At 38.5% G+C, this 26564-nt stretch overlaps 2 protein-coding genes across 7 annotated transcripts in view; both read right to left on the bottom strand.

Annotated features, from left to right (window-relative positions):
• The window catches only part of HBP1 (HMG-box transcription factor 1), a 33531-nt gene extending 22018 nt beyond the window's left edge, over positions 1-11513 (bottom strand). Inside the window, exons 1-3 of one of the 6 annotated variants that reach the window (XM_019030871.3) lie at positions 10260-10615; positions 5719-6016; positions 420-599 (exon numbers count right to left, since the gene is read on the bottom strand). In XM_019030871.3, coding sequence (XP_018886416.1) covers positions 420-599; positions 5719-5872 — 334 coding nt within the window. In that variant the 5' untranslated portion in view covers positions 5873-6016; positions 10260-10615. Of the gene's footprint in view, positions 1-419; positions 604-5718; positions 6017-10259; positions 10616-11207; positions 11342-11365 lie in introns of those variants that run through there. The other 5 variants (XM_004046023.4, XM_055392607.2, XM_004046024.4 and 2 more) reach the window with 5 other exon arrangements.
• Positions 11514-18599: 7086 nt separating this feature from the next.
• Positions 18600-26564, bottom strand: part of PRKAR2B (protein kinase cAMP-dependent type II regulatory subunit beta) — a 117367-nt gene continuing 109402 nt past the window's right edge. Inside the window, exons 9-11 of the mRNA XM_004046021.4 lie at positions 23283-23348; positions 23008-23146; positions 18600-20958 (exon numbers count right to left, since the gene is read on the bottom strand). Coding sequence (XP_004046069.1) covers positions 20825-20958; positions 23008-23146; positions 23283-23348 — 339 coding nt within the window. The 3' untranslated portion in view covers positions 18600-20824. The remainder of the gene's footprint in view (positions 20959-23007; positions 23147-23282; positions 23349-26564) is intronic.

The raw sequence follows: 26564 nt of genomic DNA, 5'->3' as shown, positions 1-26564 counted from the left end.
TAGCAATAGTAACAACCATAAATGTCAGATCCTCAAGTTTCAAGGGTCCACTGTAATTTCCACATCATACCAGCAAATCTGCCACGAAGAGTGGCTAAGCATATTTTACTGAGCTCTCTCAAGTATATTTCAAAAGTAGCATCTTTCGAAAAGCCACGAGTGGGGTCCAATCTTTATACACAAAGTAAAGTAGTTTAATTTAACAATCTGTAAATGAGTGTCTACGATAACCAGAAATAGCCCAACTCATCTTGGTTTTAAGTAGTATTTTAAAAGCAATAAAAGAATGTTGAAAATTCCTAATATACAAATACTTCATATCCCTTTCTAGCCAGTCAAGGTTGGTGGAGAAGTGGGCTAAGCAGAAAAATTTATCTGAATCTTAGTGAGATTTCTATATAACTTTTAATTTTGCTTACCAAGCTCCATGTGTTCATCACAGGAGTTATATCCAGGTGAAGATGGCAAATTCTCATTACACTGCAGCAACTCCAATGAGTCATTCATTCCTGAGGCTCTCTTGTCCATCACCAACAGGAGTTTCTGTACTGCATTAGGCATCTGATTTGTCTTCACTTCCCACACCATGTTATGGTGCTCTGACTTAAAATAAAAACGACATTAAGAAATGATGTCAAGCCATGCAATTTGGGCAGTACACAAACCTAAAATAAATCAGAGACATGACAATGTTGTTTTGTTTTTTTTTGAGACATAGTCACACTCTGTCACCCAGACTGCAGTGCAGTGGCGTGATCTTGGCTCACTACAAACTCCACCTCCTGGGTTCAAGCGATTCTCCCGCCTCAGCCACCTAAGTAGGGGGGATTACAGGCACATGCCACCACGCCCAGCTAATTTTTGTATTTTTAGTAGAGATGCGGTTTCGTCATGTTGGCCAGACTGGTCTCGAACTCCTGACCTCAAGATATCCGCCCACCTGGGCCTCCCAGAGTGCTGGGATTACAGGCGTGAGCCACCACACCCGGCCACAATGTTAGATTTTAACTTAATCATACACTGCCATTTATAGCTCCCTCAAATCCTTTAGACCCGGATGACTCCTTAACATCTTGGCCTACAACTGAATACTCAGCACTAAATCACATCTCAATCCCAAAAAATATCTTGAATTATAAAAAAAAGTCTTTTCTGCTAAGGAAAAATGGCATTGTATATACTTTTATTTAACCTAGTAACCGTCCTTTCAGATGCAAAAACTGAGACTAATAGGACTCTTTTTTTCACTTGTACCTTCAAATTCAAAAGGAAATTTAAAAACTTTCCTTAATAAAAGTTAAAAAAAACTGGAAGAATATTCTATTTTGTCGTTTTTTAAAGATTCTATTTTAATGTCTCTATTTACTGTGTTTTTTATTTTGTTTCCTCATTCTGAAAGTGAACTACTTCAGCACACTTAAAAAAAATACATTTTCTTTTTTTTGAGACGGAGTCTCACTCTGTCACCCAGGCTGGAGTGCAGTGGCACAATCTCGGCTCACTGCAACCTCTGCCTCCTGGGTTCAAGCGATTCTCCTGCCTAACCCTCCCTAGTAGCTGGGATTACAGGCGCGTGCCACCACACCCAGCTAATTTTTTGTATTTTTAGTAAAGACAGGGTTTCACCATGTTGGCCAGGCTGGTCTTAAACTCCTGATCTCAGGTGATCCACCCGCCTCGGCCTCCCAAAGTGCTGGGATTACAGGCATGAGCCACTGCGCCTGGCCAAAAAAAATACATTTTCTAAATAACATTTAAGAGTTTCTTAAAATGGTCATATATTACAATTCTCATAAAAATAAAAATGTTCTTAGGTTTTCTTAATGAAAATTTGGGACCCAGCCATAATAAAAGATATCTGTCATTCTGAATAGGATATTATGTATAGAAAGATGAATAATCATCATGGGAAATTTAAACAACTAGTACATCTACCTGCAAGCCTACAAAATTATCACAAGGAAGAGAATATGGGTTAATATATTTAAATAATTTCTCAGCAAAATCCAACAACTAAATATGATGAAAGGAAAATGTGGTTGTATCTTTTATTTCACCCTTTGGACAATGATCGAATTAGTTCTTTATTTAACATAAGCAACAATGGTAAGATTTTTCTGATTTCTCAGGCTCTAGTCTAAATTCCATTTTTTAAAAAAGTTCTAGCCTGATGCAGTAGCTCATGCCTATAGTTCCAGCTACTTAGGGTAGACTGAAGGGGGACGACAACTTCAGCCTATGCGTTGGAATCCAGCCTGGGCAATGTAGCAAGACCCCCCCCCCCTTAAAGAAAAAGTTCTAATGAGTGAATATGAAATACACAAAAAAATCCTGACTTTTGCAACAACATATTTTTCTTCAAAATAAAGCAATAAAATATATTGCTGTTAAAAGTCACTGAAAGTCAAGCACCCCAGTGCAGGCTGATCAAAACTGCACTGAAAAAATGTTAATCACTTAATATTTATAAGCTTTCTAAGTCATGATGTTAATTACCAATAAACACTGATGACACTGATAAATTTCTTTCTACGAAGACTTTTTCACGATCTTTTTGGTTTTGAAATGTATTCCTGACTAGAAAATACAATCACTGTGCAAAAAAAATGGGAAAAAAATTTTTTTTGGAAAAAAAGGAATATGATTACTTCTAACCCCACCAACCAGACTTAGATACTTTTAACATTTTGATGTATTACAATCCAATTTCTTCTTCATGTACACATATACTCAATCATGTTTTTCTTCATATTTCATATTATAGTTTGATACCTTTTGGCCTAATATAAGTTCATAAGCATTTTCCTATGTTATTTTTTCAAAGCTCTAAATGGTTAAATATACATCATAAGGATGTACCGAAATTCACTTATCCCCTCTACTGCTGAATATGCTATTCCCAGTTTCTTCACTCTTCTAAACACTGAATTTATATTCTTATTTTTTAAAAGTATTTGCTTATATCTGATTATTTTGGATTGCTAGATACAGGGTTCTTGACACATAGCCCAACTGCATGCATACTGCCTTACTGTATGTCTAATATTCTGTTTTGGATGCTATCTGCCTATATCCCTCAAAAATAACCCTTAGCCTGGGCACTGCTTTAGAGCCTTGCTCAATACTGACTATACAATTTGCTACTATTATGGTGTAGCAAAAAGGGCACTGGGTTAGATGTAAGGAAACGGGTTTTGATTCCAGCTTGATCACTTACCAAATATATGACCTAAGTGACTGAGTTTCTCTTCATCTGTAAAATACAGCTAATGATACCTGCCCTACTCTCCTCTGACAGTAGTTGTGAAGATGAAATGAAATAGTGAAAAAAGTGTAAAATGACGTCTTTTGAAATTTTTTTATCCCCAGACATAGGGCAATATTAAACATACTTTGGGTCTGTAATGTCCTAAATAGAACAGTTACTGAAAATACATAGTTAACAGGTGGAAACCAGATAGCTATTCAGTTTCAACAGTCTCCTCCCTAGGAGATATTATGACAAGTCATCCAGCACATTTCCATAAAAATCATGTATCATGCCATTACTTTAGGCCCCTAAAAGATGAAATTTGGAAGAAATTAACGCTTCTCCAGTTTAGTACAATGTACTGATCACAATCAGTCTTAGCATATAGTTACAGCAAATATGCTGGGATATAACAATTTCCCCCACAGAACTAGCGACTAGAGAAAATGTGTAACACAAATCTATTTCTCAAGTATGAAATCACGATTTTGAGCCTCCACTCTCTCCCTGAAGAAAAAAAAAAAAAAATGGAGCAAATTTAATTTCATCAGTGATTCTCAACTCTACTCTGTGGCACACGGAATCATATATATGCTTTAAAAAATGTTGTCCAGGCCCCATTCCCAGAGGATCTGATCTATTTGGTGTGGGGTATGGCTTTGTGCACTAGTTTTTGTTTCCAGGTGCAGAATACTGAGATACATTGGGCTAAAAATGGTTGCTAAATTCCTACTTATTAAAAAAATCATTTATTTAATAAATACTATGTACAGGGCATTGTATTAGTTGCAATGCTGGATCTCACTAATGAACAATTCATCATGAGTATGACTTTAGTGGAAAGATATAAGCAAATGACCATAGTTCTACAGAGCAGGACTTGGCTATGAATGGGTTAAAAGAAAAGAAGGGGCTAGATCAGTGGTTCACGCCTGTAATCCCAGCACTTTGGGAAGCCGAGGAGGGCGGATCACGAGGTCAGGAGTTCCAGACCAGCCTGACCAACATGGTGAAACCCGGTCTCTACTAAAAATACAAGAATTAGCCAGGTATGGTGGCACGTGCCTGTAATCCAACCTACTCAGCAACCTGAGGCAGGAGAATCGCTTGAACCCGGGAGACAGAGGTTGCAGTGAGCCGAGATCGCACCACTGCACTACAGCTTGGGCAACAGAGCGAGACTCCATTTCCGAAAAGAAAAAAAGCCAGGTGTGGTGGCTCACGCCTGTAATCCCAGCACCTTGGGAGGCTGAGGCGGGCAGATCACGAGGTCTGGGGATAGAGACCATCCTGGCTAACACGGTGAAACCCTGTCTCTACTAAAAATACAAAAATTAGCCAGGCATGGTGGCGGGCGCCTGTAGTCCCAGCTACTCGGGAGGCTGAGGCAGGAGAATGGCGTGAACCTGGGAGGCACAGCTTGCAGTGAGCCGGGATTGCGCCACTGCATTCCAGCCTGGGCGACAGAGCAAGACTCCGTCTCAAAAAAAAAAAAAAAGAAGAGAGGGAGGTCTCCCAATGAGAGAAACTCACATGAGTAAACTCATATAGCTGGCAAAGTCCTAGTGAGACCAGAATATAGAATCTAGTTTTACCACAAAGTAGGATGGCCTTGTGTGTCATGTGATCATGGACACTGAGGCTATACTACTACTACTACTATATGGAAAGGTAGTCTAGGATCAGAGTCTTCAATTGTAGTTTAGGAAAACTATTTATTTATTTAGAGGTAAGAATAGGGGCTCTGAAATCAGGCTGCCTGAGTTTACATACCAGATTTGCCACTTACTAGCTATGTACCCTAAATAATTTACTTAAAATCTTCATGCCTTGTTTATAAAATGGAAATAAAAGTACCTACCTCACAGGCTGCTATAAAAACTCAGTGAGATCATGTAAAATGCTCAGAATAGCGCCTAACACAAAGCAAACCTTCAATGTACAGTGGCTACTGTTATGATTAGCAATTATCAGACAATGAAGAACCACTGATGATTTTTTTTTTTAAAAGAGGTCTGACATGATCAGAACTATACTTTAAAACAGTCTCTTTGAGTCTATGGACAAAATCATACTGAAATACTGTATGAGTATGCAGGAACACCTATAATATTTTAAGGAGGGTATTTTTTTTTTTTTAAAGAGAGCACTCACATTCCCAGTCTCTATGTAAGCCACCCGTCTCCAGCTTCCTTTGCAATGGTTCTCAGTGCAGATTCCTTATTTAGTAACTCTTAAGAGAGAAACTAGTCATACTATGTGAGTTCTTTAAACAGCTAATATTAACAGTTTAGATAGGAGATTTTAACTCTTTCCATAGAAGTACTTCTCGCATCTTAAGTATACAGAATATAATTTAACCTATTTTGATAACTAAAAATCCTTATGAATATCTGTACTATGCTTCACATACAGATGTGAGCTGCACAGTCAACCTTATCTGAACTGAAAACATTTCCCATTTTTACCTTTATTATGAAATTTAGAAGCTGCACTACACAGGTATCTCTCTTCAGAGCTATCCTCTGTGTATGAACAGTGCTGTTCTTGGGGTCCACAGAAGCACAGCTGCAGTCTGTCTTGTCTTCCCCCTCCCTCTGCAGAGCTCTTTGGTTTCCTCATTCTTTCCAGCTAGAACTTTTTTCTTCCCTACAGCAGGTCCTGCAGTTTCCAACATTCACCAAGTATAGTACACTAACGTCTCTTTGCAACTTCTATCATTTCTTCAGCACTTTGTCTTAGTTATCAACCACCATCCCAAAACTCCTTAAATGAAGTTGGAAAAAGACATTATTTTAATTTCAAAACAGAGCTACCTATAAATAACCAAAAGAACCAAATAAATATTTACTGAATATAAGTTCTATGTGTTCACACCTCTCATTGCTCAAGGCTATCAGAAGTTTGGTCCTGAGAAAACTGAAGTTCCGCTACTGTAAAGCTACCATACAGTAAGAGAAGCTACACTTCAAGACAACAGACTTCAGTTTCACTCTTACTAGCTGTGTAACTGGGGACAGGTCACCCAACCTCAGACTCACAGTCCCTCTACTTACCTCACAGGGCTATTCTGAGAGTTCAATACATGAAAACAAAATTCAAAACTATATACAAATGGAAGTTTTCTGTCTCTTCTGTCTATTCTCAACTATTTTGAAGAAAGCAAGGTCTCCAATACAGTAAAGGAATACCAGAGAAGCCCTTACATTTCTTACTCCCCTACATACATTATACCAATTACATACTCATTTTGATAAACAAGCTCCTCTTTCAAATATCTCCTGGTAGAGCTAACCCTATTGTTCATTCATGCTTTTGTATACTGCTTTGGTATCAGATTCAACACAGCTTGCCTTGTATTTTAGTTAACTCTGCACATGTCATCTCTTCACTAGATCAGTGATTCTCAGTAACTATTTCCCAGAAGTTGTACTCTGAAATGTCATGTTCAGTGTTACAAATTTTACCTTCTTAGAAGGCCCCATTGCTTTTGGTATGCAAACTTCCAGAAGCAAATATCCACAAAATCTTAAGACAGGAGAGAAAGAGAGAACTAGAAAAACCTAAGTCTCAATGAATGAAGAAGGAAACTAAGTTTTACAAAATGCTTACCTACACAGCACTTCCATGTACTTCATCTAATTTTATTTTAAACTCAGAACAACTCTGTGAATAAAGTATTATTATGGATGAGGAAAACAGGACTATGATGACTAAATGGGATCATTTTCTTTTTGAAGGCGAGAGCTGAGAGGGAAAAAAGACAAAAGGTATAAGCCAGCATGGGTTACTTCCTGCTTTCAAGTGCCTATTATTCCCTGAATCCTTACTTTTCCATCATCATTATGGAATCCACAGCAGGATCTTCTATATGCTCTCCCCTAATCCTGAAGGATTTCCATACCCAGTCCAGACTACACGCTCAAATTGTTTTGAAAGAGTAGGTGAAGAAAAGGTAATTTGCAATTAATTTCTATCTCTGAAACTGAGGTATTTTAAATGGATTACATAATTACACGCTAAAACAAGCCTCCATAACAAAGTATATTAAATGCAACTTTCTATACCAAAAGCATCTCAGAGGCCGTAATGCTGTTCTTTTAGAGTATTTTCAACAAAACTTCAAAAGATTTCACAGATATTTGTCTACAACTCTAGTTTGCCACCGGGCTACGAGAAAAGACAAAACAACAACAAAAACCCTTAGTGGATTCGTTTTGGTCACTTACCACTTTCATGGCCCTGAACAATTAAATCTCTAGGCCTGTTTTCTTATTTGGACCTGTTTTTTTATTTGTAAATAAGACTAGTGGCCAGGCCCAGTCACTCAGGCCTGCAATGCCAGCACTTTGGGAGGCCAAGACAGGAAGATCGCTTGAGCCAGGAGTTCAAGACCAACCAGGGCAATGTAGCAAGATCCCATCTCTAAAAAATTTTTAAAAATAAGTAAAAAAAAAATGGGACTAGTACCTATCTACCTATCAGAATTGTTGTAGGTATAAAAGATATTACATCCCACAGACACTGCCCAATCCACATCTATACAAGTTCTTAGTAATTTCATGCTCATTCAACATGAAATACTATATTGATCAAGACAATAGAAAACCCATTAATAGCAGAAGCAGTCATCCACAAACTGTTTTAGGAGTACTGTCAATTCAAATAAGTATTTAAGATGAGTCATGTAAGATAAGTCACATATTAAAACTTGACATCATCTAAAAATTCCTATGAAACTTGTTTTCCTAAACTTTGGTGCTTCATAATTTCTATTATCATTTTCTATGGAGAAACTAGAAACATAATTTTCTCCATAATGTGGTTCATTGAGTTTACAAAACTAAGATGAAACTAGAAAGTGAAATCAAAACTTCATTCTATAATTTATCAGTCGAGTAAGCACAAACAATATTTTGCTATAAAGTGGTTAAATGGCTCCTCAAAAGTATAAGATAAACTCCTAAACATTTTTACATTATCTATAAAAACTTGTGGGAAAAGCTTTTTTTTAAAGCTATGATCAATAACTTTTAAAAACTCAACCACAATTATGGAGAAAATTATGTTTCTAGTTTCTCTATAGAAAATGATAGTAGAAATTATGAAGCACCAAAGTAAATGCTGATAAGTATAAGAAAAATGTGAATGTTACTGATATCAGGTAATTAATAAGAATATTAGAGTATGCCATTTTTCCCTGAATTTTGTGATAAGCAGGTATCTGGCAGCTTTAATTTTTTTTTAATTCATTGTGATTTATTTTTCCATTCTAAGTAAATACTCACTTTCATACTTAACAGACATAAAATTCCTGGCATTGACTTTTTTTTTTTTTTTTTTTTTTGAGAGGAAGTCTCGTTCTGATGCCCAGGCTGGAGTACAGTGGCCTGATCTTGTCTCACTGCAATCTCTGCCTCCCAGGTTCAAGCGATTCCCTTGCCTCAGCCTCCCAAGCAGCTGGGACTACAGGTGTGCGCCACCATGCCCAGCTAACTGTTGTATTTTTAATAGACAATTTCACCACGTTGGCGAGGCTGGTCTTGAACCCCTGACCTCAGGTGATCCACCCGCCTCAGCCTCTCAAAGCGCTGGGACAGGCGTGAGACACCGTGCCGGGACAGTAGTAACTTCTAATGGATAATGTATGCGTGGGGTGGAGAGGGGAGTACCAGTATTTTTATTTCAAACACATATACAAAATACCACCTTGCAATTCACCCTGAAGAACACTCAGCGCAGAGCAGTTTAATAAGTCCATGCCATCATGCCATATGCCTTCTTCACTGGCCACTTTGATTAGTGAGGAAAGAATCCAAAGAAGTTAAAATATAGTGGGCCGGGCACGGTGGCTCACACCTGTAATCCCAGCACTTTGGGAGGCCGAGGCGGGCAGATCACGAGGTCAGGAGATTGAGACCATCCTGCTCAAAATGGTGAAACACCGTTTCTATTAAAAATACAAAAAAATTAGTTGAGAGTGGTGGCGTGCACCTGTAGTCCCAGCTACTCGGGAGGCTGAGGCAAGAGAATCGCTTGAACCCAGAAGGTGGAGGTTGCAGTGAGCCGAGATCGCACCCCTGCACTCCAGCCTGGCGACAGAGCGAGACTCCCTCTCAAAAAAAAAAAAAAAAAATATATATATATATATATGTATATGTTATATGTTTTATATATATATATATGTATATGTTATATGTTTTATATATATACATATGTATATAGTGAAGAAAACAATTCTTACAGTGACAGTATCATGTTTGAAGTCTGAGAGGTATGCCCTGTGAAGCACACAGGATAGCGGAGACATGTAGGTGGGCAATCCTGGGAGAAGGTACCCTTTTAACTAGGGTATGTAGTTAGGAGTTTGAGAAGTTAAGAAAGAGGAAGGGTTTTCGAGACAGAAAAGATAAGTAGGTTTACAAAACTAAGATGAAACTAGAAAGTGAAATCAAAACTTCATTCTATAATTTATCAGTCGAGTAAGCACAAACAATATTTTGCTTTAAAGTGGTTAAATGGCTCCTCAAAAGTATAACATAACCCAAAAACTTTAGGGAGTGGATTTAATTCTCAATATAATTCAAATTTCCTTGAAATTTTGTCAACTACTGTCTACCTTGCAAGAACTGAGTTTAACCAAGGCAACTGAACAGATGACCGACTCTACCACACTCATTTGCAAGATAAAGGAAAATAGCAAAAAAAAAAAAACCAAAAGTACAAGACATACATTGCAGATTTAGATCACTGTTAAATGACCAGAAAAGTATTTCCAATATTAAAATTATTCTAATTCTCAAAAAGTACCTTTAATTTCAAAACCACTATTAGCAGTGGTTACGGCTATTCAGAGGGAAGTATTAATAAAGCTAAAGCCTCCATCCAAGCTGTTAGTAGGACTCCATCGCTTCCCAGTATGCATAACTCCTTTTCTAAGCCTCCTCTCCTCCTGGCATCAGTGGCACCATGAGCCAAAAACAAAACAAACAGAAAACTTGAGTATTACCTCGCTGTCAGTGCTCCTTCTAAAAACGACTGTAGCTGAAAACTCCCTAAGAATGAACTCGAGTGCAGAGTGCACAGCGGAGAGTGAAACATCCTAGACAGCACGCAGCATTTAAAGCTACAAAAACCTGGCTGTCCACTTCGCCTGGCTTGTTTTGTTTTGTTTCAATCGGCCTGCGGTGGCAGCATAGGTTGAAAGGCGGAGACTGGAATCTCCTGCCAAGCCTCCTCTTTGGGTCACACAGAGCGGTGCCTCCCGGTTCACGCCAAGTCCATCCCCCACCCTCTTTCGCCATTCATCGCGTTCCCCTCCCTTCCCCCCCCCATCATGTGACCGCAGCCCGGACTCCGGGCTTGTTTTTCCCCTCGGCTCAGCCCCAGCGCGCAGGCGCCCGGGAGCCCATTCATTCGAACTGCGTAACAATGAGCCCCGGGGCCCAGCGGCTCCGCGAGCTCCTCAGCTCAGCCAGAAGCCCCCTCAGTCCAGAAGGAGGCGGCGCCTCACTGGGGTTCCCCACCTCCGGCCAGCCCCCCACCCCTGGCCAAGCTCCGACCCTCCGCCCACAAGCGGGGAGTTGAAGTCAAACTTTCCTGGGCAGCCCCGGCGCCGCGTCGGCCCCTTCCCCCGCCCTGGCCCGCCCCATCTCCACACCCGGCCCGGCCACCCACCGCGCGACCTGGCCCGCAACGTCGCCCTCCCCCTGCCTCCTCCCGGCCCCCGCCCGAGACCCCCTAGCGCCGCCGCCCCGAAGCCCAGGTGAGCTCGCGGGAGACGCTGGTCCGGTGGGCTCGCCGCGGGCACCAATCGAACGGTTAACTGCCCCCACCCCAAGGGCAACCCTCCGAGGAGAAGGAACGAGGACCCGAGCCCTCCCGTCTACCCAATCCCCCGCGCTCCTGCCCCTCCCTTCCCCACCCCCACCTCTTCCCGAACTGAAAGACAACAAACCTGCCGCGAAGTGCCGGCAGCCCAGGCGCGGGCCGCTCCGGCCACGACAACACCACCAGCAGCTCTCGTACCCCCTCTCCGACCGACGTCGGCCTCCCCCGCGCGGGTTACTGCTCCCGCGGCAGCTCTTACTTCTCAACCGAAACTTTCCTACTTACCAAACCCGTCGCCATTACCAAGTCTTTCAAGCTTCGTCTTCCCCCTCCCCTCAACCCCCTGGGGGTTGAGCCCCGCCCAGCTCTTTCGCCCTCTTATTGGACTGCAGAACTGCCATTCGGTTTTTCCCCTTTCCCATTGGGTGGTACCGTGGTCCGTCTCGGGGGGCGGGCATGTATTGACTTTTGTGTTGTGTTTACTGGAGGAGATGGCATGTCAATCACAAGAGTAAGTGCTTCGGATTGGACTATTGCCGAGAGTCCGGGGACCCGAGCCAAACTTTGTCCCCGAAATGGATTGTGGGTTCGTAGTCTCAAGCCTTGGTCCTTGGCTGTGGGAGACTGCTGGCCGGGGAAGAGCTGGACTACATATCCCAGAGGCGCTCGCACAGCGCAGTCTTGATAGTAAACAAGAGTCATAGGGACACGTGTATCAGCTCGTTTGTTTTGGTGTCTGGGACAAAAGGGAGGGGGCGGAGGAAGGGAGTGTTTTAAAGCTTGGGCCTCTTCTTTTCCTCCGGGCCTCTGCTAACACTTAGAGCGGCCCAAGCCTCTTGCAGCACCCAATCCGGGCCTTAAACAGCCAGAGTTGCTCGCTGCTCAAGAGTTTGGCAGGAGGCCAGGGTATTGTTTTAGTGCGAGGGGAAGGAGATGACTGCACCAGCGGAAGTACTGCAGGCTAGCGAGGGACTTGGTCACCCACAAATCACGGCCCCAGGCACGAAGGGGCCGAAAGTGATGCTGGGGGCTGCACTGGCAGTGGGAAGAACTAGAAGTCCTTTCTCTTGTGCCTTGCCTCACCACTCCCAGGACAGCAACTTGAGATTGCTTTGTCAGCTCTGTTCAGTTCACCTAAGTTTGTTGAGCCGCCACCTAAGTGCCAGGAAGAGTGAGGCTGGGGGATGGACTGTGAGCAAGCGAGAAGCTGGGGTCTAGAGAATTTACAAAGCGGGGGCGGGGGTGGGCGATTACGAAATTGAGGCAAGTTAAAGCGGCATTTTTCATACTGATTAGTATGCTCGTTGGTTAACGTAATACAAAGGGTGTAATGTATGACGTAAACTGATTTAGTTTGTGAATCATTATCAGTAAGTTTCTCTGGTGAGTTTTATTAACCCTCTTTTCCTTCTAGACGTTTTCTCATTGATGAAAGAAACTGTCTTTCCACTTCATTTCCACTAGGAGTTCCTCAAGTTACGAGTTCTCTGACTCACCAGAGACGCTTCCCTGCTTTATAGCTAACTTCTCTTTAAACATGGCTGTCCATTCACAGTCGGCTGCATCTAGTCAATAATTGGTGTCTTTACCATTCACATTACAAAGGCATGATTAAGCTTTTTTCCCCCCTTTGAACCTTTAGTGTTTAATCATTTAAATTGTGCTTTAGATTTTATAACTTTAGATCACTAAATATATGCTTAGAATTAAGATGAGGAAAACCTACATTAGTAAGAAATCTGTAAAAGCAAACTTTTGGACAGAGCCAGAAATCACACAGCTAGTTATTTCTTTAAAACCTCCTGCATTTCTTGGATTTTTAAATATACCTGAAAGCCGCGTAACAAATCAAGAAATCCAAAATAAGCCCCCATATGTTGAAATCGAGTTTAAAATTCTTGAGAGTTCCCCATTTGAATCCGTGAAGTGAAATTATAAAGTAGTCCTCCCGTGTAATCAAATACTTACTTTCTATGTTCACAAATAGTAATAAAGCATTCTATTTTTTATTAAAATAATTCAGAGGAGAGCCAACAGAATGCTTAATTTTTTCCCTGAGGAAAAAGGACAGGATTTGAATTTATCATCTTTCAGAAATTATTAGTGACTCAAAGAAATGAATGTCTCTGCTACTTTGTGTGTGCTTTTCTTTCTTCTTCTTTTTTTTTTTTTTTACAATGGAGGGTCATCGTGTACTAGAATAGAAAATATAAACTCTACTCCAACATGTAATTTCTTGACAAAAAAGAAAAATCTGTGAAGTTCACCTAATTATTTAAAATTGTTTTGAGATATTTATGTCTAATTAACTCCTCCTAGAAAACTAAAAAACTTTTCTCTTTAAAAAAAAAAAAAAAAAAAACAGCTGGCAAGAGATTGACATACTGCTTTACCCCTCTCCAGTACCCAAACTGTGAGATCTGCTTTCAGCTAAACCTTGTTTTTAAAAGTTAAACTATTTTAAAGTTTTTACCAAATGCCTTAGTGGTGATTTTTTTTATCGGGGGACACCGGAAATGGGAAAAAAAATTCAACTTTAGATCCAGATATTGTACAATATGTTACAAATAGTAATTTATCCTTTAATAGCTCCGTAAAGCCTTTTCCATTCATTCAGAAACGTTTAGTTCCATTTTTTGACCACTGTGCCAATTATTGAGAATAAAAAGATAGAAAACATTTTTTGCACACTTTTTCTCATTTTTATCCAAGTCTTTAATATGAGTTAAATTTAGATAGTTTAGTCACAACTGATTAAATACTAGTATTAGAATTCGCTACACCTTTAAGTGGACAATTAGTCCAATCTTCTGACTTCCCTGGGGGGCTAAATGACCACATTAGTAGCTTATGTGTATTTAACAGAGACATCATCATTAATTGAGTGACCAATAAAACTAGCCAACTTATAAGCCAGAACAAAGATCAAAGTACAAAACTAGTAAGATCTCCTTGGAAGTTTTTACATGTGCTAATTATACTCTCAGACTAAAACAGATATAACTACAGTTTTTAACTATCCTTCAGATGTTTCCATGATAAAATTGACGTTAAAAAATCAGTTACTTTAAATAACACCTCTTCTTGATTGGTACAGTCACCATATCTATACACACATATACACACATAAAATGTATGCAAAAAAATATCAAGAAATTGTCAAATCAAAATGTCTTTCCAGCGGTTTGTAAAGTTACCTCTGTTATCTTAAATATCAAGTTCTAATTTGTTAGAGATAGTAAAAAATGAACAGAAGAAAAAAAACCGATAAATCCTATTTAGGAGTGAAATAATGTGTTTCCCTGATTCCACCATATTTGACACACCAATGACTGCTTTGCTGAACTAAAGAGAAGTTCAAGTACATGCATTGCCTGATATTGAAAATAATCACTTTGAATTGTCAAAAGGTAAACAAATGAAATCACATGAACAAGTACTAAATGGAGAAATTGAACACATGTATGGTCTAAGTACTTCTCAAAGTTTTCAGACAGCATCTTGCATGTTTAAACTCTAACAAATATCCTTCCATATACCTTACTATCCTTTCAAATGAGTTAATTTTCTAATTAGTTCAAAGTACTCAGGTAATTCAGTCAAGTTGTAATGAAATCCACAGGAGCTAATGATGGCCATTTTAGAACTGAGTCATCTGTCTCCTGTTCCTGTACTTCTTGATGAACTGAAGTTTAGATTTTGCTCCGATGACCAGAAAGCAAGACCTTTCTTCAGTGGCTGATAAGCTAATGTCTTAACACTATAACCACATTAGGAAGAAAAATCAACGTAAAAGGGAATAATCAAAATGATTGTGTCTCCGGCTTGGGTAATTGCAGTATGTTGGGGAAAGGTGGTTATGCTGATGTTATTGACTGAGGGAATGCTGGAGAGGATAGCAGATTTGGGGACTGGGAGGAAGGGAAAGGATAGGTTCAACCTCAGGTGATGAGCATGCTGTGCAGGCAAGAAATTTGAGTCCAGAGGTCCTTGGGCAGCTGAATATATTCATCTGGCATTTAGGAAGTCCAAGTCTGGAGAAATAAACCTGGGTATCCTCAGGACATAGAGAGGACTACTCATTTTTTTATCGCAATTTTTCCCAAAAAGTTTTTGTCAAGTCTAATTTGGTATAAATGAAAATGTATTTAGAGAAGGCAACAATTCTATTTCATCTCACTCTCGATGTTTAAAATCAAGCTCAAATGACTATTCTCATGTCCTGCAAGTTTTCTAGAGATCATTACTGTTATCTGAACTATTTAACACAAACTCTCATATAGTATTTTCTACTCCCGTCTATTTGGTATCCTAGGACCTTCTCTATGTTTAGTTGCTAGCAAAAAGTACCTCATTTTAAGTGCAATTAAGTCGGATAAAGAGCAATTAAAATTGTAGGAATAGGGCGGGGCACGGTGGCTCATGCCTGTAATCCCAGAACTTTGGGAGGCTGAGGTGGGCGGATCACAAGGTCAAGAGATCAAAACCATCCTGGCCGAAATGGTGAAACCCCATCTCTACTAAAAATACAAAAATTAGCTGGGTGTGGTGGCGCGCACCTGTAGTCCCAGCTACTCGGGAGGCTGAGGCAGGAGAAACGTTTGAACCCAGGAGGCAGAGGTTTCAGTGAGCCGAGATCACACCATTGCACTCCAGCCTGTGTGACAGAGCCAGACTCTGTCTCAAAAAAAAAAAAAAAAAAAAGTAGGAATAGTACACACATCGCTTTTATCACACTGTGCTAAACTGAATATTGTTGCTTACATTTGTCCCCCCTCCACATTTACATTCTCTCCTTATCAGTCACCATCTCATGCGCTTTTTTTTGTCTGGTCCATAATAAGCTATTAAAAAAATACCTACCTGTGGAACAAATGAATAAAAAGGGGAGACAAGCAGCATGAATTTTCTCATATACAGCGTAGTGTAGCACTATATATATAGGATGCTGGTCTGAATATTTGACTTTGTTAAATAACTTGCATGCACTTTAACTGTCACTTCCTCTATGTAGTCATTGTTATTATTTGAGAACGTGTCATCTTCCAGCTATGTTTATATGATAAACACTATTATTCATTTTTGTTTCCCTCACAGTGTCAGTCACTCAAAGGCAAACAAAGTATTGGGTTGCTGCAAAAGTAATTGTGATTTTTACTATTTTTACCATTTCAAAAATGGCAAAAACCACAATTACTCTTGCACCAACCTAATTAACACTTCAACTCCTTCAAGTTATACAGAATATAAGTAATAAAAATGTTGAGGATATTTAATTAAGTTCAGCTTTAAAGTGCAATTATGAGAAAATAGATTTACCAAAGATGTCTTTATAGTGTGCACCTTTCTTAAAATATTGCTTGGCTTTTAAAAAATGTCATTTGTATATACTTCAAGAATATAGTCATTATGTAAAGGAAGTACACTTGTATTAAATGTCAGCCCTTGGCCTAAGAGGTGATGAAGTTTCAGGGATGCAGAGTTTATTCTCTTGTTCCTCAGCAAGATCTAGGAAGGTTTCTGATTAGGACCAAGATGGAAAACCAGTCATCAATAGCAACTTTATCTAAGATTTTAACTGGTCGTATTTCCTGTTCATAAACTCATTCGAGGGTCTACTTTGTAACCTTTTTTTTCAAGTTAAATAGAAAATATTTAGGGTTTCATGTCTGGGTTGTTACAGTCAAAAGCTACAGAAAACTTTCCCTTGTGCCTGAAAAAAAGGTCATTTTCTGTTTTCCAGTGACAGTAAAAAATGCATTTATATGCTATAATGAATCAGTTATAATTGGTGCTGATAAAACATGATTTAATGTGTATACATTTTGTAGTAGCATTTTTTATATTTGGAAAAATGATGAGACTCAGGCTATGGTTACATCAAAATCTGTGAAAACCACCTCCTTGGTAGGTAGCATTCATTTTTGTGGTGTAGACATTACCTCCCTATCATGTATCACCACATTTTCCTATATATGTGATACATACTTCTTCAGGATTTTCTAGGCAATTTTAGATTTATAAATTTGGAGCATAAAAAGGTAAAGACCCAGATCTGTTGGTCACATCAAAAGTTTTCCTCTCAAAATAATCTTATTCTCTGCATTGGAAACTATATACCAATTTATATGCCAGGCTCATTAACATTATTTGGGAAAATATATGAGGCCATGAATTGGATGAGGAATCAATAAATCTCTATTTTCCGTAAGTTCTGCCATTGACTCACAAAGTAAATGACTTTAGTGAAGTCACTGATTGTCCTTAGGTATACAAATTGAACTGATTTAAGGTCTCATAGTTATTGTTTGACACGACTCTTCTGCAAATAACTGGTATACTTTACTGCTTATATTTCCATAATTCATTACACTTTTAAAGGGTTTTTATACCTGTGAAGATGAACAACTCTATAGTCTATTCAACCAGTTTTGCTGCCTTTAGAAGTATTCTAGAACAGGTAAGGTTGTCTCAACTCATTCCAATTCTTCCTTTTTTGTCAAAATTCTTTCTGATACTTGGCATCAGGCTATACCAAACACTAAATTTTAGAAGCCAGCATTCCTTAAAAACTATATTTCTCTTAGGTAGTAATTTTTTTTTTATAAGAATCCCGTCCAGCAATTTAACAAAGCTCTGCCTTAATCCAGATGTATGACTCACCTCTCTAGTCCTACACAGTATTAATTTTCCTTAAGAATGGCAAAGGTCATCTCATCCTTTATAACGTTTTTTGAGAAAGGAAAAATTCTATCAGTATCTTTAAAGATGCTTTGGAAAGGGAAAGAACACAGCATGTTTTTAAATCTTGCGTTTCAATAAAATCCGAAGTCCCTTGCTTCATGCCGTTTCACTTGAAGAATTTTTAAGCTTGTTTGTTTTATAGACGGAGTCTCGCTCTGTCACCAGGCTGGAGTGCAGTGGCACAATCTCGGCTCACTCCAACTTCTGCCTCCCGGGTTCAAGCGATTCTCCTGCGTCAGCCTCCTGAGTGGCTGGGACTACAGGCGCGTGCCACCAGGCCCAGCTAATTTTTCTATTTTTAATAGAGACGGGGTTTCACTATATTGGCCAGGATGGTCTCGATCTCTTGACCTCGTGATCGTCCTGCCTCAGCCTCCCAAAGTCCTGGGATTACAGGCATGAGCCACGGTGCCCGGCCTTTTAAAGCATTTTAAATGGCATTTAGCCAGAGTTTATAATACTAATCCTAATGGTAACACATATACATTCACTTAAGTTGTGTCACAGGTAATGTGTATGTTAAAATATCTGCACTAAGCCCTAGTACATATGGATATGTAGAAAACAACACACACACACATACATACACACACACACACACACACCCCTTTATTTAAAATAAGGGAAAGCACCATCACTCTTGGGGAAAAAGTCCTCACCCCTTTCCTTAGCCACGCATGATACACAAGAGGCTCTGTCCTTGAATGAATGGTCAACAGAGAATTCTCACATAGTAAGGAGTGTTGATTAATAATTAAATAATGACATCCACAAGTCAAACTTGAGCTGTTTTAATCAGATAATTTTACACATAAATTCCTAGTTAGCCAGATTTATTTGGTTATTCTAAATGGCCAAATAAATCTGCAACACACCACAATTATTTCTCCCACACATGATGAATAGCTAATAATTTTAAAAACCTATTGCCATACAGAACCATACTTTCTTACTATGTTATGCCCTGGGGGTTAGCTTCCACATGCCACATTGCTATCATGCTTTTCAATGAATTATGCATTATGCACGTCAGAAAACTTTAAAGAAACAAGCAAAAAAGTATGAAAAACAATAATTCATGTATTTTATTATAAAAGTGTGCTTTATTGTAAGGAAAATTTAAATATAACCAACAATACTGAAAATAATGTACGTGGCATTTATAGCCTTGGTCAAAGTTCTTTATTAAACAGGCGTTTGCTGTTCCATGAATAGTTAGCAATTAGTTTATGCAACAAAATAGATAACTTGAAAAAGTGAGTAAGAATACAGAATGATGAACCAGGAATCTGGAGTTCTTTTGTGTTTTTTCTTGTTTAACAGACATGGCTTTTAAAATAAAATCTGAAATATAAAACAAGTCATCTTCATGTAGAGAGCTCTCTTTTCCTACAAGAAGGTTTTGCAAAAATGTTAAACAGTGTTCTAAAAATGTGGCTGAAGTTATACTTTACATACTTTAACTTCTTATATATACATTATCCAATTAACATTTTAACCACATTTTCATATACAAGTGGGACCATAAACATTCTCTAATAAGACTACACTAGCACAGAGTAATTTTTACCCATGTATATATATTCATTTGAAACCTGTTTCCCAAAATGAAATCACTCATTTAAAAGCAAACAACTGGTTAGAATTAATGTCTCTAGACACTGGGTCATGGGGCCTAGAAATCATGTAAGAGTATATTGCTTTGGTTGAATATAATTAAATTCATCTTATGTGGCAGCATACTGAGCATATCAATGAACAATGAAAATCTAGTACATCTGAGTTCTTTCTGCACTAATTTCAACTATGAGTCTACATTAAAGCAATGGCAAGGCCTAATGGTATATATGGTAAGGTCAGAAATTCATTTTGTCTTTATATAGGGTTATGCTCATAAAAATTTGTTTCTATTCCTCTAGAGGATGTTTTTAAGAATTAAAAAAAACAAACAAACCCATATTGGCTGCTGATCAATGAGATTGTGGGTTGGCAACCATCCTAAGGAAGAACAGAAACCCAAGGGAACAGATGTCTACATAGGACTGTATTATGCAGGCCTAGTGAAGAACAAAGAAATAAACTGTGGGCATGCTGATAAGGATCCCACATTATTTTTGGGATAGGAGAGATTTTTTAGGTGTAAAATCTTAAAGAATACAAAAAATGTCGGATCTTAAGTTTAAATCACTTTTTAAAAAAACAAAACTTTGTGACATTAAATGTCAAGATCAAATTTTTAAAGACATAGAATACAGAGAATTGCAAAATAAAAAAAAGCAGATATATGCTTGATGAGGGAAAAATGCATTAATGATCTCTCATCTAAAACACTGTTTTCCTTATTATCGTAACGACTAAATTGCCTGTCCATAAAACCACTGGAATATGTATGTTACTGACATTATGCCAACGAAGTCAAAATGTACTTTATTGCAAAAATATAAAAAGTTTTAAAACTGCATATGATATTTTATACCATTTCACCAATAGGCCAAGGCCAGCACATAACTTATCAAGCTAGAAAACTTTAAAACAAAAATGATTAAAATTTTACTGTGTATAATGAGTTATAAAGAAAAGTGATGCCATGCTGTGTAGCATGTTTAATTGCCAAGTGCCCTCTTACATGGGGATAGTCACTAATATGATATCAGTCTGAATAAGTAAAACACATATAGCCTATGATAACATCCTTTATCTTCTTAAACACAGATACTTTCTATATATTACAATCATTTTAATAAACCTTTCGGTCATAATTTTGTGGAGTACAAAGTCATTTTATCAGTATGTTGATTTTTTTATGAACTACTCTTTAGAAAGTGATGTTGAAGCCTATTGACTATTAAATCACTACTGTTTATTGATACGTTGTAAATGTAAAAAAAGGAAAAAACCTGAAATCACAGAAAATGCTTGGCATCTACACAAACACATTCTCAGTGGACTAACCACTACTGTGTAATTTTGTCACTACAGGTCTTGCTCCATACTTTTGCTTCATGCAGTGGGTTCAACAATATCCATGTTTGTTCCAAACAGGGCAACTAACTGTTCTTCATAGGTAGCGATGTTCCTTTTCATAATTTCCATGCAAGGTCCCAGAAGCCTTTCAAATGCTTGCACATCCATTGCTAAGAAAAGAGAAGATTTTTTTTAAATAACATTCTTTGCAAATCTGCAGAATTTCTAAGTCATTTACGATACCGACTCCATATATATCAATAATGCAATGATATCTTAGGTAAATACTATAAAATACAAGAAAAAGCATAATGATAAAAATGTTCCACTTGAAAAAGGAAGCAGCCAGGGCCACACTCTTGGACCACACTCTGCAGTCCCTCGGCAATATGATGAGCAATGCTAAGTTGGTGGGAGGTTCCTGGTCCAAGCTGAGAAAAAAATGAGGGACTATCATGGAAAGACCTTAGAATTTTAAAAAATAAATGTGCTGTCTCCACCTTAGCAATGTGAACTCCTCAAGGGTGGCACAAGAGTGTTTTCTATCCTGTGTTCCCTTCTCAGGGTTTAAAATGCCATGTTGTGAAGGCCAAGTGTTAACCTTTTGTAAGTTTTGCTGCCATACTATGTCTATGCAATCCAAAAATGGCAGCTGACATAATGCTTTTGTTTACTTCTATAAGTACATGCTAGAAATCACTTTGCTTGCCTGTCTCCTGGATTTTAAAACTGGATTTATAATATATAAATAGAAAATATGATCATACTCTATACATAAAAGTACAAATTAAAATAGATCTTCTTTGCGTTTTAAATTAGCAAAGATAAAAAAGGCAATGTTTACAAGAATAGAGTGAATGGGCATTATGGCACTGCTAGTAGCGTACAAATACAAGTAATCTGGCAGTATGTGTCAAAAGTTAATTTTTTAAAAACCCACTCCTGAAAACCATTTCTAAGGAAAACTCCTATAATACAGAAAAGTCTTCTATGCACAAAAAATTGCTCCCCACAAAAAAGTTGGAGCCAAAACCTTCAAAGTATTTACCACTAAGGAATGATTAATTTATCGTGTATATATTTACCTAAAAGAATTTTAATATTTGGTGTAATAAAATAAGAACATTCCTAAGCTATAATGAACTTTAAAAGTTGTTTGGAAAACTGTTTAACAACTGGAAGCCCACACAAATAAAAAGGACAAGAAGGAATTATAATAGCAGAAATCACTGAGTGGCAGTGGTATGTTTTTTCTACATTTTCTGTATTTCTCAGGTTTTCTTTGATGTGAGTATAATAATCTATTATTGAAAAAAAATTAACAGACTTTCACTCACTCACCTTTACTCTAATAGGCTTTCACTCACTCACCTTTACTCTTTCTAATAGCCCTACTTAGGGAAATTACCTGCCAGTTTCTAATCGTCTTCTCTTCCATCCAAATTTAACACTTGATTAATATTATACTTATTTAAAACCTTTTAAAGAATGACTTCTCTAAGAAGTTAATTCTAAGGATCCCTGCAAATCTTAAAAACATTAAGTTTATGCTATTGAATTATGGATGAAAAGCACAGAGAGGGTAATAACTGTGAGATCAATTTTCTTAAAATACCCTCCATATTGCCACCTTCTAAACTGTATTTTCTTATCAAAGTAAGTGATTTCTCAGATATATAATCTCAGATATATACAGATGTCTGCACCTGAAGATGACATTTCTGCCAAGCTACTCTGGTAAAATAGTAATAACAACTGAACAGCAAAGAACATTTGACTGTACTTTGACAAACCTGAACCTTTGTGTCCCAATACTGTAATGAGTAAGGATTCTCACAACATCTCAGCATTCCCCGCAGATCTTAATAACGGACTTTATAAAAATAGTACCTTAGCCTTCTCTTTTGAGGAACACAGCACATGTTGCTTATGTGAGAGATTCCATAGAAAACGTGGTACTTGGAACTCTTATTTTAATGACTAATATGGGATGTTATTTCATATAGACACAAAAGAGCAAAATGTATCTGGATGTAAACATTTCGAAGAAAAAATGGCTTCCACAAATTGATTTTATAAGGCAATGAGTCCTAATCTTGTTACCTTTTGTGGGGACCACAAAACCTGTGAACCCAATAAAATGATTCACTCAACATGAATACATAAAATGCAGACATAAGTTCAACCAGCAGAAGCACGCCCACTGTTGCAATCCCTACCTAAACATTTGACAGTCCCAATGGCGTGGGCAGAAGCTGCTCGAGGTTTGTTAGTTACCAGGGCAAGCTCTCCAAAGTACTGTCCCCGCGAGCATCGAGCGATTTCTACTGCACCATTCTCTTCCACTTCTGATTTACCCTGACAAGGCAATTAAAAAGATGAGCTTTTCCTCAGCTTATGAAAAATAAAATTAACCTCAGTCTAAACATCAAAAAGTAGATCTGTTGTGTTCCTTGCTAACAGTATGTGGGTTCTGAGGACTTAGAATGCTTACCTTTCTTTTCATAGTAATTTTCACTTCTCCAGATTCTACAATGAAAAAAGAATCAGCCGAATCTCCCTATTGGAATCAATAACAAAAACAGGCGGTGAAATTGAAATTAATTGACAACGATCTTGTTACCTTTCATATCCCTAAAATTGATCCAACCCCAGAGTACACATGTTCACCTGAAAAGTGAAATCCTAAGGGAACAAGCTATCTCGGTTTCTAAATCAAGAGGTTTTTTTTTTTTTTTTTTTGAGACGGAGTCTCACTCTGTTGCCCAGACTGGAATGCAGTGGCGCGATCTCGGCTCACTGCAAGCTCCACCTCCCGGGTTCACACCATTCTCCTGCCTCAGCCTCCTGGGTGGCTGGGACTACAGGCGTCTGCCACCACGCCCGGCTAATTTATTTGTATTTTTAGTAGAGACGGGGTTTCAATGTGTTAGCCAGGATGGTCTTGATCTCCTGACCTTGAGATCTGCCTGCCTCGGCCTCCCAAAGTGCTGGGATTACAGGCGTGAGCCACCACGCCTGGCCCTAAATCAAGAGGTTTTGATGGACAATTACATAGTAATGATTTCATTTGTAAAATTATTTGAAATAATACTTTCTTTTTCCCCCCCAAGATGGAGTCTCGCTCTGTCACCCAGGCTGGAGTGCAGTGGTGCAATCTCAGCTCACTGCAGCCTCCACCTCCTAGATTCAGGAGACTCTCCCACTTCACCCTCCCAAGTAGCTGGGATTGCAGGCATGTGCTACCACACCCAGCTAATTTTTTTTTCCTTTTTTTAAAATTTTACTTTAAATCAGGGATACATGTGGAGAACATGCAGGTTTGTTACACAGGTATACATGTGCCATGGAGGTTTGCTATACCTATCAACCTGTCTGGTTTTAAGCCCCGCATGCATTAGGTATCTGTCCTAATATTCTCCCTACCTTCACTCCCCACCCCCTGACAGGCCCCGGTGTGTGATGTTCCCCTCCCTGTGTCCATGTGTTCTTACTGTTCAACTCCCACTTATGAGTGAGAACATTCGGTGTTTAGTTTTCTACTCCTGTGTTAGTCTGCTGAGAATGATGGCTTCCAGCTTCATCCATGTCCTGCAAAGGACATTATCTCATTCTTTTTTATGGCTGCATAGTACTCCATGGTATATATGTACCACGTTTTCTTTATCCAGTCTATCACTGATGGGCATTTGGGTTGGTTCCATGTCTTTGTTATTGTAAATAGTGCTGCAATAAACATATGTGTGCATGTGTCTTTATAGCAGAATGATTTATATTCCTTTGGGTATATACCCAGTAATGGGTTTTCTGGGTCAAATGGTATTTCTGCCATCAAAAAGTGGGCAAAGGATATGAACGGACACTTCTCAAAAGAAGATATTTATGCAGCCAAAAAAAAATGAAAAAAAGATCATTACTGATCATTAGAGAAATGCAAATCAAAACCATAATGAGAAACCATCTCACGCCAGTCAGAATGGCAATTATTAAAAAGTCAAGCAACGATAGATGCTGGTGAGGCTGTGGAGAAATAGGAATGCTTTTGCACTGTTGGTGGGAATGTAGATTGGTTCAACCATTTTGGAGGACAGTGTAGCAATTCCTCAGGGATCTAGAACCCGTATTTATTTATTTTTTTGTATTTTTATTAGAGATGGGGTTTCACCATGTTGGCCAGGCTGGTCTCGAACTCCTGACCTTGAAGTGATCTACACGCCTCAGCCTCCCAAAGTGCTGGGATTACAGGCGTGAGCCACTGTGCCTGGCCTTGAAATAATATATTCTCTACCACTGTATTTCTGCTAAAAAACCAAGAAAATGTGGCAACACTGGGGTAAGAATTTCACCCAAATTTCAGCCTAGATAACAGCATACATAGTTGGAAATGGCAACACTGCTGTGTATGGCAGCAGCGTCCCCTTAGTTGGCAGAAACACGTCTGCGGATCCTGTGCTCCTGAGGAAGTGCCGAGACGTGCACCCTGCGTCATCCTAACATCGCAAGCATTGGTGTGGTGACCCAAGATAAGCCATCAACTTGCAAAGAGCAGAAAGCACCCAGACGGAGCCGGAAGCAGCAGATGTGGGCCTTGACATTTTCACTACAGTCAACTGAGGACCAAACTCTGACATGCTAGCCTACTGACATTCCATTTCAAGGCTTTGGAAGGACTTCTAAAAGAAAAGTGTTGCTCTACCCATATACCTGTTCTTTCTTGCTTTTGTTTCTTAATGAACTCTGCCTTGATCTCCAATGATGCAGTCTGAATTAAACAATACAATATGGAAGATAATAATACAGACACTGACTTTTCTAAGCCTCTCAAAGTGATTCTGGAGAAACTTAAAATATTTCAAAACTCCTTAATACAAATTCAAGAAGTTTAGCATCTGATTCTATCACAAAAATAAATGTTGAATTTAGATTTTTAGAAAATAGGGCACATATGTATATTTATAAATGCTTAAAAGACAACAAATATGTAAGAATATCCTTAATAAACCCTAAGTATAGCATATCTGCTTTCCCTTATTCTTGTATCAGGTTTTCATAAAAGCTTCATATTAAGTTTTCGAGTGTTCTGAATCATAATAGGTCTATTAACTGCTGAGTAATTTTTAACTATTTATAAAGCATGCTCTAAGTGTATGTAAAACTGGTGAAAACTGTATATGGTCTGTCAATTATGCCAATGTCATTTTCCTAGTTTTGATATTGTTATTAACAGTGATGCAAGACGCATTAGGAGAAACTGGGTGAAGAGTACACGGGACCTCTCAAAACTATTTTTGCAACTTCCTGTGAATCTATAATTACTTCAAAATAAAACCTTAAAAAATCATTTAAAACATGCTCTTTGCTTTGTTATTTACTAGTTTATATAGTAGAACTTTAACCTTGCTTGACTCCACTTCTTCCCAATCCCTGACTGCTCTAACACACACATACACACACACACACTCAGCAATGGGAGAGGGATGTTGATCGAAAGATTCACTTATGTATTTGTCTTCTAAAACAGTTCTTTTTCTCAGTCTCAAAGACCTTGAATCTTGTTTCCCATATAAAGGAAAAGACTGCATTTCAGATAAAGAGCACAAAACAGTATAAGGCTGTGATACAAAAATTACAGAATCTATTAAAAATCCATTTTAATCATTTGCTTAGTCCTTCAAAAATATAACTAGGAAACAAGGTACTATCATCTGCATGCTTTACCTGTGAACTTCAACAGTCTTCACAAATTCTACTTTTGGTAGCCCTACTCCAACCCAGG

Source organism: Gorilla gorilla, chromosome 6 (genome assembly GCF_029281585.2).
Source record: "Gorilla gorilla gorilla isolate KB3781 chromosome 6, NHGRI_mGorGor1-v2.1_pri, whole genome shotgun sequence".
NCBI lineage: Eukaryota > Metazoa > Chordata > Mammalia > Primates > Hominidae > Gorilla > Gorilla gorilla.
This window is presented reverse-complemented; position numbering and strand designations above follow the sequence as displayed.